The following is a 12,785-nucleotide window of genomic DNA, read 5'->3' as shown; positions in this document are numbered from 1 at the left end:
ACGTGAACAATTAATTGAAATTTAATAATGGTAAAAAAAAATTAAAAAAAAAACTTTTTTTATGTAAATATTTTTATTAAATAACCTTTAATATATATGAAGACATGAATTTTTGAGAATTAATAAAAAAAAAAACAGTTATCTTTTTTTTTTTTTTTAAGTAAACATTTTATGTACATAATTTTTAAAATGGAAATTCAAGAATTAATTATTATAAGAGGTGTCTGTTTAAAAAAAAAAATAAAATAATTAGAAAAAAAATATCTAGAAAAATTCTAATATATAAATGTTTTTTAAATTAGATAAAAACAAGAAATATATGTATTATTTGTTGAATAAATATAATAAAGTTCATCAAAAAATCCCGTTATTTTTTCATTAGACCAATTTGGATCAAAATTATCTAGAAATTCTTTTAAGTAATCTACGTAAGCAGCATTTTTAGGTTTATTATAATTATTCATAAAATCTCTAAATAGTTCTGTTTCTTTTACATGCTCATTAAAAGGTCTAGTAACTTTTTTATAAAATTCATCTAAACATTCTACTATACTATCAAACCTATTAAAAATATCATCTGGTTTTTCTTTATACCTTTTTACAATTAAATTAATATCGTCTAAATAAAAAGAAAAATAACCAGTTATAATACTATCTGTAGTTTCTCTACGACAATCTTCAATTTTTTCTTTATACTCTGCATCTACTGCAAACAAAAAAGAAAACTGAACTTCAATAGATGAACAAAATTCATTATATTCTAGAATTTCTTGAACAATAGCAGGTAAAGCTTTAACCATTTGTAAAACCTATTAAGAAAATAAAAAAAAAAAAAAATTTAAATATTAAAAAATAACTAACTAATATATTTAAAATTTATATATAATTTATGTAAAATTAATAGGTAATATATTTTAAAATGAAGAAATTACTTTAAATTATAAGTTTTTTTTTTTTTTTTTTTTTTTTTACTGATTCTAGAATACAATTTAAAATAGAATTTTTTATATTTAAAATTTCCTTTAATTTATCAAATTTTAAATTTTTAATCATTTCATGATGTATATTAGGTAGATTAACTGCTGATAATTTTTTTAAGACATCATCATATGAAGGTCTTTTATTATTTATAGCATTTAGTGATGCTTCCAAAAAATTATAAGATTCATTTGTTCTTGTTAAGTATAATTCATTATTTTCTTTTGCATTATTGGAACTACTTTGTATTAGCCCATATCTATTTAGTACAATAAATATTACAAAAAATATATATACAAAACTATTTAGCATTTTTGAAAATTTGAATATTTAAAAAATTACAAAAAAAATAAAAACAAAAGAAGGCATCTCAAATAATTATAATTATCTTAAAAAAGAAAAAATTTGAAAAAAATTATCTATTTAAACAAATCAAATTTTTTATTATGAATGAAAGAACATTAAATTTTGAGGTTAGGCTTAAAAGAAATAGAAAAAAAAAAATTATTAGACAACTTCAGTTGTTTAAAATGTTTTTTATTCCTTTACAACTTTGAAATCTTATTATTTGCATGTAATTTTTTTCCTTTTGTGTGAATTAATTTAAATATATATATATATATATATACAAAAAAAAAAAAGGTTATTTTAATATTGTTATAGGAGATATATAACAGCCTTATTTTTGATATATTTTCCACATATTTATTTAATTACATCTATAAAATATATTCTACACTTTTTACTTATAAAGAAAAAAAAAAAAGAATAAAACATTTACATCATATTAGAACGAAAACAAGATCAATTTTGATCATTCTAACGTTAATATTAGTATGTTCTTTTTTCTTTTGTTTTGTTTTCTTTTTTTTTTACATGCATTTAAAGTATATCTGTAAACATATAAAGATATGTTGATGTAAGTAAAAATAAAAAATATATTCAAATATGATTGGAATAATTTTTTTTTTCTTTTTATCATTTTTATTTTGGGGAAAAAAAATATTTTGAAATTCATAATAAAGATTAAAGAGAAATTGACAAAAAAAAAAAATAAATTTTATCACACAAGAACAGCTATATTTAAAAAATTCAGCATTGTAATTTTTCTTTATTTAATTCTTATTATATTTCATATATTTTATTGTGTATTGTTGTAGAAGTGTATGGATCTTAATAACAGTATTAAAATTATAAATTTCTTTTTCTTTAATTTATTAAAACCATAACTCTTTAAAATTTTCTTTTTTCATTTCTTCCTTGAAATTTATTTCTCAATAAAAAAAAAAAAGTTTCATTTTCATATCATAAAAAGTGTAGCTAAAAGCTCTAAATTTCCCTCAGAAAAAAAAAAAATAAATAAATATTTAATATGATTCTTTATTTAAATATTTAACTAAAGCATCAATTTATTGTCTCTTAATCTTAAATTTATTTCTAATTTGTTGATAATATAATAAAATTTTCCTTTTTATTTGCTATTTTTTCTGGATTTGGATAATCCTTTTTATGTTTAAAAAAAAATATGTTTATCATATTAATGAATTAAATGGTATATTAGAAGTAAAATTTTCTAAATTTTTTTTTTTTCATATTTATGTGCGCTAAAAAAGCTATAAAATTTTTAATTATAAATTTTTACTTCAACATTTTATATTTATTTTCTTTCTGAAATTTTTTTTTTTATTTTTTTTCTAATGATCACGAATTTTTTAATAAATTTTATTATTTATAATTAAATCATAAATAATTATTCTTTTTTTTATATGAAGCAAAAATTTATCTATATATAGTACGAAACCACTGATTTATAAAATTTTTAATTTTTTTCTTAAAAGTATAACATTATTACATTATATATCATTATTCTTTTTAAATAAAAGTTAAATTTATTCATTATTAGAAGTTTTACATGGTATTTTTATTTCCTTTTTTTTATATAAATATATATATATATATATATATATATATAATTTTTTTTCTAAAATTAAATTTTTAATATTGTATATAAATTATTTAAATATTCATTGGAATTTTTAGAATTATTGATTTAATTTTTTTAGTAAAAATGAATACATTTTTAAATAATGGCAATTACAGAAATAGAACATTAAATGTATCAAAATGTTTAAATATAAATTATGAAGTAAATTCAATCCAACACTCTTCTTCTATTTTCTGCCCAATATGCAATAAGCCCTTTAATTCGAAAATCCGAATTAATCCTTGTTATCATATAATTTGTAATAAATGCTATTATTTAAGTGTACTTCAACAAAATTGTTTAATTTGCAATAGCTACATAAATGATGTTGATTATATATTTATAAAAGATAAAATTTATATATGTCCTTTTAATGATTGTAAAAAAGGTTATTTGAATGAAAAAAGTTTTAACTATCATATCTATTTTAAGCATAAGTTTTTAAAAGAAAAGAAAAAAATTAGTGAAAAAAGTAGTAGCAGTAGTATTAGTGATGTGCAAAATACAAAAGAAATATCTCCCAAAAAAGAATTGTGTAAAAATAACTTTTTTAATTATGGAAAAAACAATCAAACTAAAGAAGATAATAAATATACTAGTATAGGAGAAAATGAAAAAGAATTAATTTATGAATATAATAAAAATGATATGAATCATGAATTTTTAAAAATAAATAATATAAATAAAAATTCAGATGCAAATTATACTGATTCTAGTAAAGTATCACCTTTTTCTGATATAAAAAAACAAAATCCAGTACAAGAAAATACATTTAACATAAACAATTTAATTATTAATAATAAATCACTTGATAATAATAATTTAAGCAATAAAAATATAATAAATAATAATAATAGTTCTAAATTTTGTAATTCTATGCAAATTCCTGATAAATGGAGTTATACAAATGTTCCTTTTAAATCAGATTATAATAATTTTAATTTTTCATATAATGAAAACTCATCAATTAATCAAAATAGCCAAAATAAAAAAAACAGTCAAGATGATGATTACGACAACTTAGAAGATTTAATGTAATATAGAGATAAAAAAAAAACTAATGAGAAATAATACAAAAATTTATTAATATAAAAAAAAGGAGTATTAAAAAAAAAAAAAAAAAAAAGAGAGAAGGAAAAAGGAAAAGGAAAATTATAAGAAATAAATATGAAAAGAAACAAAAATAGTTATTTAGTCTCTTAATCTACAAAAATATATCTCTTTTTATTATGGCATACCATAGGAATAGATGGAATTATAACATTTTGTGGTTTGTAATAATCTAAATATAAAAAATAATAATATATAAAAGAAAAAAATATAAACAATTTGAAAAAAGGTTCAAAACATATTCTATATACATTTGAAATTATTTTAAAATATATGTGCATAATATGTGTAACTATTACTTTTATTTATTACATATATATATATATATATATATATATATATTTTTTTTTTTTTGTATTGATACCTTTATAAAGGTTATTAAGAAGAACAATAAAAGATCCAAATAAAACCATAAAAATTGAAATTAATTCTATTTGTAAACTAAAAGTTCTCTCAAAAACATCAAGCATATCAATAAAATATTCTTTTGTGTTTCTGATAATTACAATTATTAACATTGAAGAGTTTATATATTTAAACAAGAAATTCCAAAAAAAAGGAATGTATTTTTCTTCATTTCCTGATATAGCTATGTTAATGTTTTTTCTTAAAATTTCAAGATTACCGAAATATAACCAATATAAGCATTTTTTTAATATAACAAAATTGCTATATTCAACCAACATTTTATTGCACTCATTTATTCCATTTAATTCTCGTGCCTTTAATTTTTTCTTCACTTCAATATATGATGTTATAATTGTTACTACATTCAAAAGGATACCAACAACTAATATATTCATCCATAATTTTTTTTTAAAATATATTAAATATAAAGTTGGCAATACTATAATCCATGTAATAAAGTTAAGAGAGCATGATAAAACTCCGCATTGACTCATTTGCAATCTTATTCCAAATATCCACGAGGAATAAATTATTTGAACACAGATAATAAATATTAAAAAACTCCTGTACAAGGAATATAAAATAATTTCACTTATAATATTATTATTTCTCTTAAAGTCTACTATATGTAATATAGTAAATATGTAAATTACAAAAAATAATATAAAAGTTCCATATTTTTTCATTATTATGTAATTAAATTTTGATATAAATTTTGAAATAGCTACACGCTTTTTTTCTTTTTCTTTTTTCTTTATCTTTTTTTTTTTCTTTCTTTCTGTAGCTGTTATTACTGAATCTTCATCAGATGTTTTATTTGTGTTAATTTTTTTTTTTTTTTCATTATTGTAATTATTATTTTGTTCAACTCTACTAAAATTATAGCTTTTTTTTTCTTTAGAATAATCTGAATTATTTTCAGTATAAATATTATTATCTTTTTCTTTTTGATAAATGGAAGTATATTTTTCATTTTTATTTTCTTCCTTGCTGCTGTCATAGTTACTTTTTGTATCAGTATTATTACCTAAAGAGCTTTCTTCAAAATTTAAATTTATCTTAGCAGCGTCCCCGCCATCATATGAGAAATTTTTACCTCTTTTAACAAAATTAGAGAGTAAGTAACTTCGAGAATTTTCATTAAAAAATAAACTATTTTTTCTTGAAATAAAGGAGCTTTCTCTATTTGATTTAGCGTCTTTAAAACTTTTGGTTTTATGAGAAATTTGTTCTTCCAAGTAGCTTTTACATTCTGTAACTTTATTTTTTTTTTCCCCAAAAATATTTAAATTTAAAAAGAACATTTTCTTATTTTTAAAATCATCATTAGATATGCTTTTTTTTTTAGAGGAAGATCTATTGTTTGAGATAGAATGTTTTAAATCATATTTTTCGTATTTTTTAACAAGTGATTTGTAGGAATATATTTTTCTTTCATTATCATATTCATTTTTATAATGTGTTTCACTTAAAATATTAAAAGGCCCTAATAATTGCATTAATACTATAAATAATGTAGAAAATAGAAAAGAATATGTGCTAAAAAATAAACATAATTTTTGCCAGACTACGTACATATCTTTTGATTGAATACTATTAACCTGATCTTTTTGATTATTTAATTCATGTAATAGATTTATATAAGTGTTACATTTAATAAAATTATACTCAGTCTTATTACCTAAATTTTGATTATACAAAAAATATTCATGTGCTTCATTTTTTAAATAGAAATACATATTTAAAATATAAAATGCAAAAGTACAAATACTAATTTTTAATATATTTGTGTTCGTATGAAAGTAAGAAGCAAATGTACTTAAAATAAAAATAGAAGAACTTCTTGCCACAGTACCATATAAAAAAATAGTTAATTTTACAAAACCTACCTCTTTAAATATAAGAACTATTTCTTCATATATTTTTCTTGGTTGAGGAATATAAGAAAAAAAAGTATTCATAATGACAACCGATTTGGTAGTTATCCAATTAATTATGATTACAAAAATAAAAAATTTGAAAACTCTGAAATTCTCTTTTAATAAAATGAAATAGCAAAAAAGTATAAATATCGTAGAAATTATTATTAAATAAACATAATTGTATTTATTTCCAATGAACCACAAGCTCTCATAAAAGTTTACAATTAGTTTATCACTAAAAGAAACACACTGATCTAATGATTCAACAAATATGGTGTTAGGAATTGAAGAACAATCTTTTTTTCTGTTTGTTAAATCAATAAATATTTTTGTCATACCATATTCTTTTTCCCTCGAACTATTAAATAATCTTAAGAAGTTTTGTAGTAACTCAATTGAAAAATTACAAATTTCTTTTGAGCAGAATGTTATAGTTCCAAACAAAGAAAATATACTTAAAATGCCTAAATGTGATGAAAGCATTCTACAAGATTTAACATAATTACCTTGCGAAACTAAACCTAAACATTGATGAAAAATGAATAAAGGAAATGCGTAAACAATAAAAAGAAAAGAATAGACAAGAGTTAAAGATTCTGGAGAATAAAATATACTATCTATATAGTGGTTACAAGATTGCCATGCCGAGTTATCACATATTACAACAACACAACATAATAAAAAAAAAGTCCCTCCCCATCCTAGTTGTACCCTACCTGTTACTAAATTTTTTGTCTCCGTTTTATTTTCTATGTTAGAATATTTATTCTCATTTTTTAGTTTAACAAAATAATCTGTATCTTTAAACCAGTTATAACTTTCCTTTAATAAATTTTTTTTAAATAGTGCAATAGATTCTTTCTCTATTTTATCTTTGATGGAAAATTCTTTATCTTTCATTATACAAAGAAATAAGTTCTTAAAAAGTATTTCTTCAAAGATGTATTATATATATATTTATATGTATTTTTTTAAACTCTTTTAAAAATTACCTTTTTTCATTTCTGCTTTTATATTTCTTCATGCATATAAATAGACATATATACACGTTCTTGAGATATTTGTAACATTATCTTATTTTTTTTTTTTTTTTTTTTTTTTGTCATAGAAATCAAAATATTTATATTGTGTGCAAAAAAAAAAAAAAAAATTGATTATAACTTTCCTTTAAATAACTTTTTTATGTAGAATAAAGATAATATAGAGTTTTTATTTTTTTGGTACTGAATTATTTTTTTTTTTTTCTAAATTTTTTTATAGGGGGCAATTTTTTAATTCTATAAAATTTGAATATGAGTTATTTAGGATTTTTAAGAATAAAATCAAGATTAAAAATATTTTTTTACATAAAAATCATACGAAGAAAGTTTCTTTTAAAAAAATATACAGTAAACAACTGAAGTACATTATACATTTTTTTAGAACTAAATCAGAAAAAAAAAAAGAAATAATCATGTATATACATATTTATTTAAAGAAAAAACTAAATTTATAGAATATAAATGAACAAAATATAGAATATGTTACTATTTAAAAAAAAGATAATATGATATTTTATTTAAAATAAAATATATATTATATATATTTCAGTAAAAATTTATTTAATATATATAATTGATTTATATATATTTTATTTTTAATACGTATTTTAATAATTTATAATCTCATTGAGAGCATAGATGAATTTACATGCACATTATATTTCCAATTAACCATATATATACATTTTTTTTTTAAATATATATATTTAATAATAATACAAAATAAAAATAAATAAAATAAACTGAAAGAAAGAATAATTCCTTAAATGATAATATGTTAGAACATTACCAAGACATCACAAATAAAATGTGAATTATTAAAATAACATTTATATATATGTAAAAGAAAATATTATATTTTTCTTTTTTTCAAAAACGGTTCAAATAAAAATTTATTAAAAGTTTATATAAAAAGAAGATACTCACATTTTTAATTTTACTATTTTTCTTTTTTCCTATATTATTTATTATAAAATTATCAATAAAATTAATATATATATTATTCTTACATTTAAAAAATAAAAAGACATAAAATGAACTGAAATTATTTTGCTTGATTTATTGTATATACATATATATTTTTTCTTTTTATTATTTATTTATTTTTTTTTTTTTTTTTCTATTAAAAAGATAGATTTTTTTTTTTAAATGTGTGTTTCAATTAAAAATAAAATATAAATTTTTTACTTATTTAACAACAGAGTATTAAATTATATTACTTTAATTGTTTTATTATTTTTATTCGTTTTAAGAAACTAATTTGATTCTTTGATATGAATTGATAGTTTTTATAGCATATTCCTTAGTAATAGAGTTCAATTCTTTAAAATTTTTTAATGTATCCTTGTTTTTTGAAAAGGGATCCAATGTTTTATGAAATTCATTATCTTTATTATTTGAAAATAACTTTGTTCTATTATAACAATATGATAAATTTTCGTAATTATTAAAATAGTTTGTGTCATTATAATATTTAAAGTTAAGATAACTTGTATTGTTTAGGTTATTTATGCTTACAAAGTTATCGGCGTTTTTATAAATGTTTGTATTTTTATAAACTTTTGTGTTTTTATAATTGCTTGTGCTTTTGTAATTACTAGTTTTTTTTAAATTGGAACTATTTTTATAGCTATTTCCATTTTTATAATTATTTGTATTATTTAAGTTGTTTCTATTTGGACTACTAATTTTATTATTATTATATGTTTTCACTTTGTCTTCATATATATAATTTGAAGAATTAACATCCGCCAAAGAATTCATACTTGTTGCATAACCTAAGAATTGAAAATTCACATAATAAAAAAAAAAAATATTTATGTAAAATAAAATTATATATATTATTATTCAAAAGAAAATTCCAAAAAAAACATTGCTCTGTACATAAATACAACAGAACAAAAAAGTGCATTATATAATTTTTTTTATTATTTAAGTTAAATACTCGCAAATTTTCTGAAAGTTAAAATATTCTCCGGTCTAACTTTGGTAGTAGCCAAAATTTTGGGATCTGGTACTACTCGTTCTGTACCTAAAGGTACATGCGAAGAATGATGACAAAATCGGCAAAACCTACCCATATGGCATCCCCGTGTCCATTCGTATCTACAAGGATTGCATGTTCCTTTAAAGAAATAAAAAAAAATAATATTATATTATCTAAAATTTTTTTTTTTTTTTTTTCTTTGATTGAAATATTTATCTTTTGAACTATTGAAAAACATTTCATTTTTTTTCAAAGCATTATTATAAAAAATTTTAAACAAAAATATATATATTTTATTTTTATATGAATATTTATGTGTGTATACATGCATGTCATAATTTTTGAGTATGTATTTTATTTATACAAAATAATGCACTTATTTTTCTCTTGTTTCACGCATTATATTTTTTTTTTTTATAATCCTATATTTGTTACATTTATTTTTATATTGTTTCTATATAATATTTTTTTTCATAATTAATCTAAATGTATTTTTATATGTATTTATTTTTATATATTTTGTTATTTCATTATTTTTTTATTCTTTACCCTTTTCGTGAAATTGTGTCCCAAATGATGGATTTGTATCGTCACTTTTTAAATTCGTTTGATTTTTTATTTTTGTTACATTCATATTTTTTTTTTTTTCTTCTTTTATTTCATTCAAACTAGAATTATTACTTATATCTCCATTCATGCTCTTAATTTGATCCGTTTTATTATAATCATTTATATTTTCTGTATTGCTTATATTTTTGTGAGAAATTTTTGGTAATTCGCATAATTTTTGTTTATTGATTAAATCTGCAGTATCTATTGTATTCATTCTTCTCAAATTGAATTTATATTTTTCATAAGGAATATTAATAAAACTTCTACTCACTGATGTGCTCAAAATATTCCGCGTTTCAGGTAAATCAACCCATATTTTGTATTTTTGTATTATTGTATTATTTAAATTTTCTATATGTTCATTTACCTTTGAATTATTGTCCATATTTTATATACATACATACATACATACATACATACATATATATATATATATATATATATATATATATATATATATATATATATATATGTATACACATATATAAATACACATAAATTATTTTTTTTTTTTTAGAACAAAAAAAATATATACTTTAAATATAAAAATTTTATAAATAAAAATAAATTGTATAATTAAACATTTATAATTGACAATGCATTTTTTTTTCTTTTTTTTTTTTAATAAATAATTAAAAATATATTATGTATTTAGATGCATATATCTTTTTAAAAAAAACTTAACAAACAAAAAAAAAGGTATTTTATGTACATTCTAAAAATTTTCCATGAATTTTTTATGTACTTTTCATAAACACAATATCTTATATTTCTATAACTATAGTTTAAAGATTATTAAATTATATTTATAAAAATGTAATTTGTATTAAATATAAACTAAACTTTTTCTATAAGAATTGAAAGAAAAAAAAATAAAAGCAAAAAAATAGTACTTTGAATTTATGTATATGTAATCAACTATATATATAAAATTATTAATTTCTTCTAGTTTTTTTTTTTTTAAAAAAAAGAACTTTTTAATTAGTAATAAAAATACTAGAATCAAAATGAAAAAAAAATAATATATAATAATTAATAAATTATTAAAATAAAATATGTACACAACGTACTAATAAATATGTTTTTAGAAGTACAAACAGTAGCATTTAAAAATTGCATTAATAATAATATAGTTAAAAAAAGAAATAAAAATATAAATTAGTAACTTTTTTATTTAAATATTCAATTTCTATATTATGAAATATTTACAATTTTAGAAATATAATTAAAGTTGAAAATCATTAAAAAAAAAAAAAATAGAATATAGAAATAATGAAAAAGGAAAATAAAAAAAAAAAAAGGAATTTACATAGAAGATACAAAGTATTTTAGGGAAATAAGAATTAAAAAATGTTTTAAATTGAAGAAGGGAATTTATAAAAAAAATATATTATATTTTTTTCCTTTTTTTTAACTTTCTTTTTTTTTCTATATATTATTTAAAATGAAATTAAAAGAAAAACAAGTAATATTTGTAAGTCTTATATAATTATATTCCTACAAGAAAAAAAAAATTATTAGTAGTATATAATTTTTATATATTTACAATAATATTATTATTAATAATAAAAATTTATTAATAAAAATAATTGTATCATTAATAATTATAATAAACTTTTAATGAAACCATATAGAATAAATTACTTTTGTAAAAAAAAAAAAAAAGTCTTGTAAAATCGTATATTTAAAAAAGAAGCAAAAATATAGCTACTGAAAAATATCAAAAATAAAAAAATAAAAGATAATAATACTTAAATACTTCATTATTTTTATTTAAAACTGTAAGCATAGTTTAATTTGTTCAAAATACGAATATAAATTGTAGAAAAATAAAATTAATTATTAATAACATATTTTTTACTATTTTAAAAATGTGTATTATTGTTAAGATATAATTTTTCCTATAATTGATTACAATGAAAAAAGTACAAAATTTATAAAAAAAAAAATACTTGAAATATTTAATTTACGAAGTTGAACCTCCATTTTTTATATTGTGTACATTGCTCTTTTTTTTTTTTTTTTTTTTATAAATACTTGTCCTAAATATGAACATTATTTTATTTTATATTAGGAATACATTACTAATTAAAAAAATGAAATATTCTATATAATTTTTTTCTTCTAAAATTATTAAAGACAAATTTAATCAGGAATTAAAAATTATAATTATTTATGCATATTGGTATATGTATAAGTTCTTAAATACTTTTTCATTTTTATATTCAGTAAAAAAAAAAAAAACATAAAACTATGCATGTAAAAACTTTTATTTTTTTAAGGAAAAAAAAATTATCATTTTTAGCATGAATCAAGTGAACTATTTCATAATTTTTGCTTCTTTTAAGTTTTTTATACATTTAAAAATGTTAAAATTATATCTTTTAATTAAAACAGAATAGTAATATATATATAAAAAAAATGAAATAAAAAATATAAATAAACAAAAACAGACGAATTTTAAGATACTTCTAATTTAGAAAACTGTGAATTCGATTAAGATGTTACAATCCATTTTTGTTTCTTATTTATTTCCATTTTTTATTTATACATAGATATAATATTAAAAAATGTTTTTCATAGAATTCTTAGATTTATTCTTGGGTATATTTTTAGAAAAAAGAAAGCTTAAAACTTTCTAGAATTATTTTATTTATGGTATATTTTCAATTTTTCATAATTTGTTAAAAAATAAAGAGTATATAATTATGATAAATTTTATTAAAAAAAAATTTAAGTGTACT

The 12,785-nt window shown here is 17.8% G+C and overlaps 4 protein-coding genes across 4 annotated transcripts; 1 reads left to right on the top strand and 3 right to left on the bottom strand.

Moving 5' to 3' along the window:
• Nucleotides 1-293: 293 nt before the first annotated feature.
• Nucleotides 294-1,290, bottom strand: PRELSG_0410300 (conserved Plasmodium protein, unknown function; the record flags this gene model as incomplete). Its single annotated transcript, XM_028680246.1, has 2 exons — nucleotides 294-809; nucleotides 973-1,290. 2 exons carry the CDS (start codon nucleotides 1,288-1,290, stop codon nucleotides 294-296), a joined length of 834 nt encoding a protein of 277 aa, XP_028531762.1.
• A 1,756-nt stretch (nucleotides 1,291-3,046) lies between these two features.
• PRELSG_0410200 (zinc finger protein, putative) lies at nucleotides 3,047-4,000 on the top strand (the record flags this gene model as incomplete). The annotated part of the gene is made up of 1 exon (XM_028680245.1): nucleotides 3,047-4,000. The coding sequence occupies one exon, from the start codon at nucleotides 3,047-3,049 to the stop codon at nucleotides 3,998-4,000; it is 954 nt and encodes a 317-aa protein (XP_028531761.1).
• A 161-nt stretch (nucleotides 4,001-4,161) lies between these two features.
• On the bottom strand, nucleotides 4,162-7,302 carry PRELSG_0410100 (conserved Plasmodium protein, unknown function; the record flags this gene model as incomplete). The annotated part of the gene is made up of 2 exons (XM_028680244.1): nucleotides 4,162-4,244; nucleotides 4,437-7,302. The coding sequence occupies 2 exons, from the start codon at nucleotides 7,300-7,302 to the stop codon at nucleotides 4,162-4,164; spliced, it is 2,949 nt and encodes a 982-aa protein (XP_028531760.1).
• Nucleotides 7,303-8,690: 1,388 nt separating this feature from the next.
• Nucleotides 8,691-10,426, bottom strand: PRELSG_0410000 (conserved Plasmodium protein, unknown function; the record flags this gene model as incomplete). The annotated part of the gene is made up of 3 exons (XM_028680243.1): nucleotides 8,691-9,220; nucleotides 9,388-9,567; nucleotides 9,979-10,426. 3 exons carry the CDS (start codon nucleotides 10,424-10,426, stop codon nucleotides 8,691-8,693), a joined length of 1,158 nt encoding a protein of 385 aa, XP_028531759.1.
• Nucleotides 10,427-12,785: the final 2,359 nt, after the last annotated feature.

This window comes from Plasmodium relictum (assembly GCF_900005765.1).
Source record: "Plasmodium relictum strain SGS1 genome assembly, chromosome: 4".
Classification (NCBI taxonomy): domain Eukaryota; phylum Apicomplexa; class Aconoidasida; order Haemosporida; family Plasmodiidae; genus Plasmodium; species Plasmodium relictum.
The sequence above is the reverse complement of the archived record's forward strand: the minus strand, read 5'-3'. Positions and strand labels throughout refer to the sequence as shown.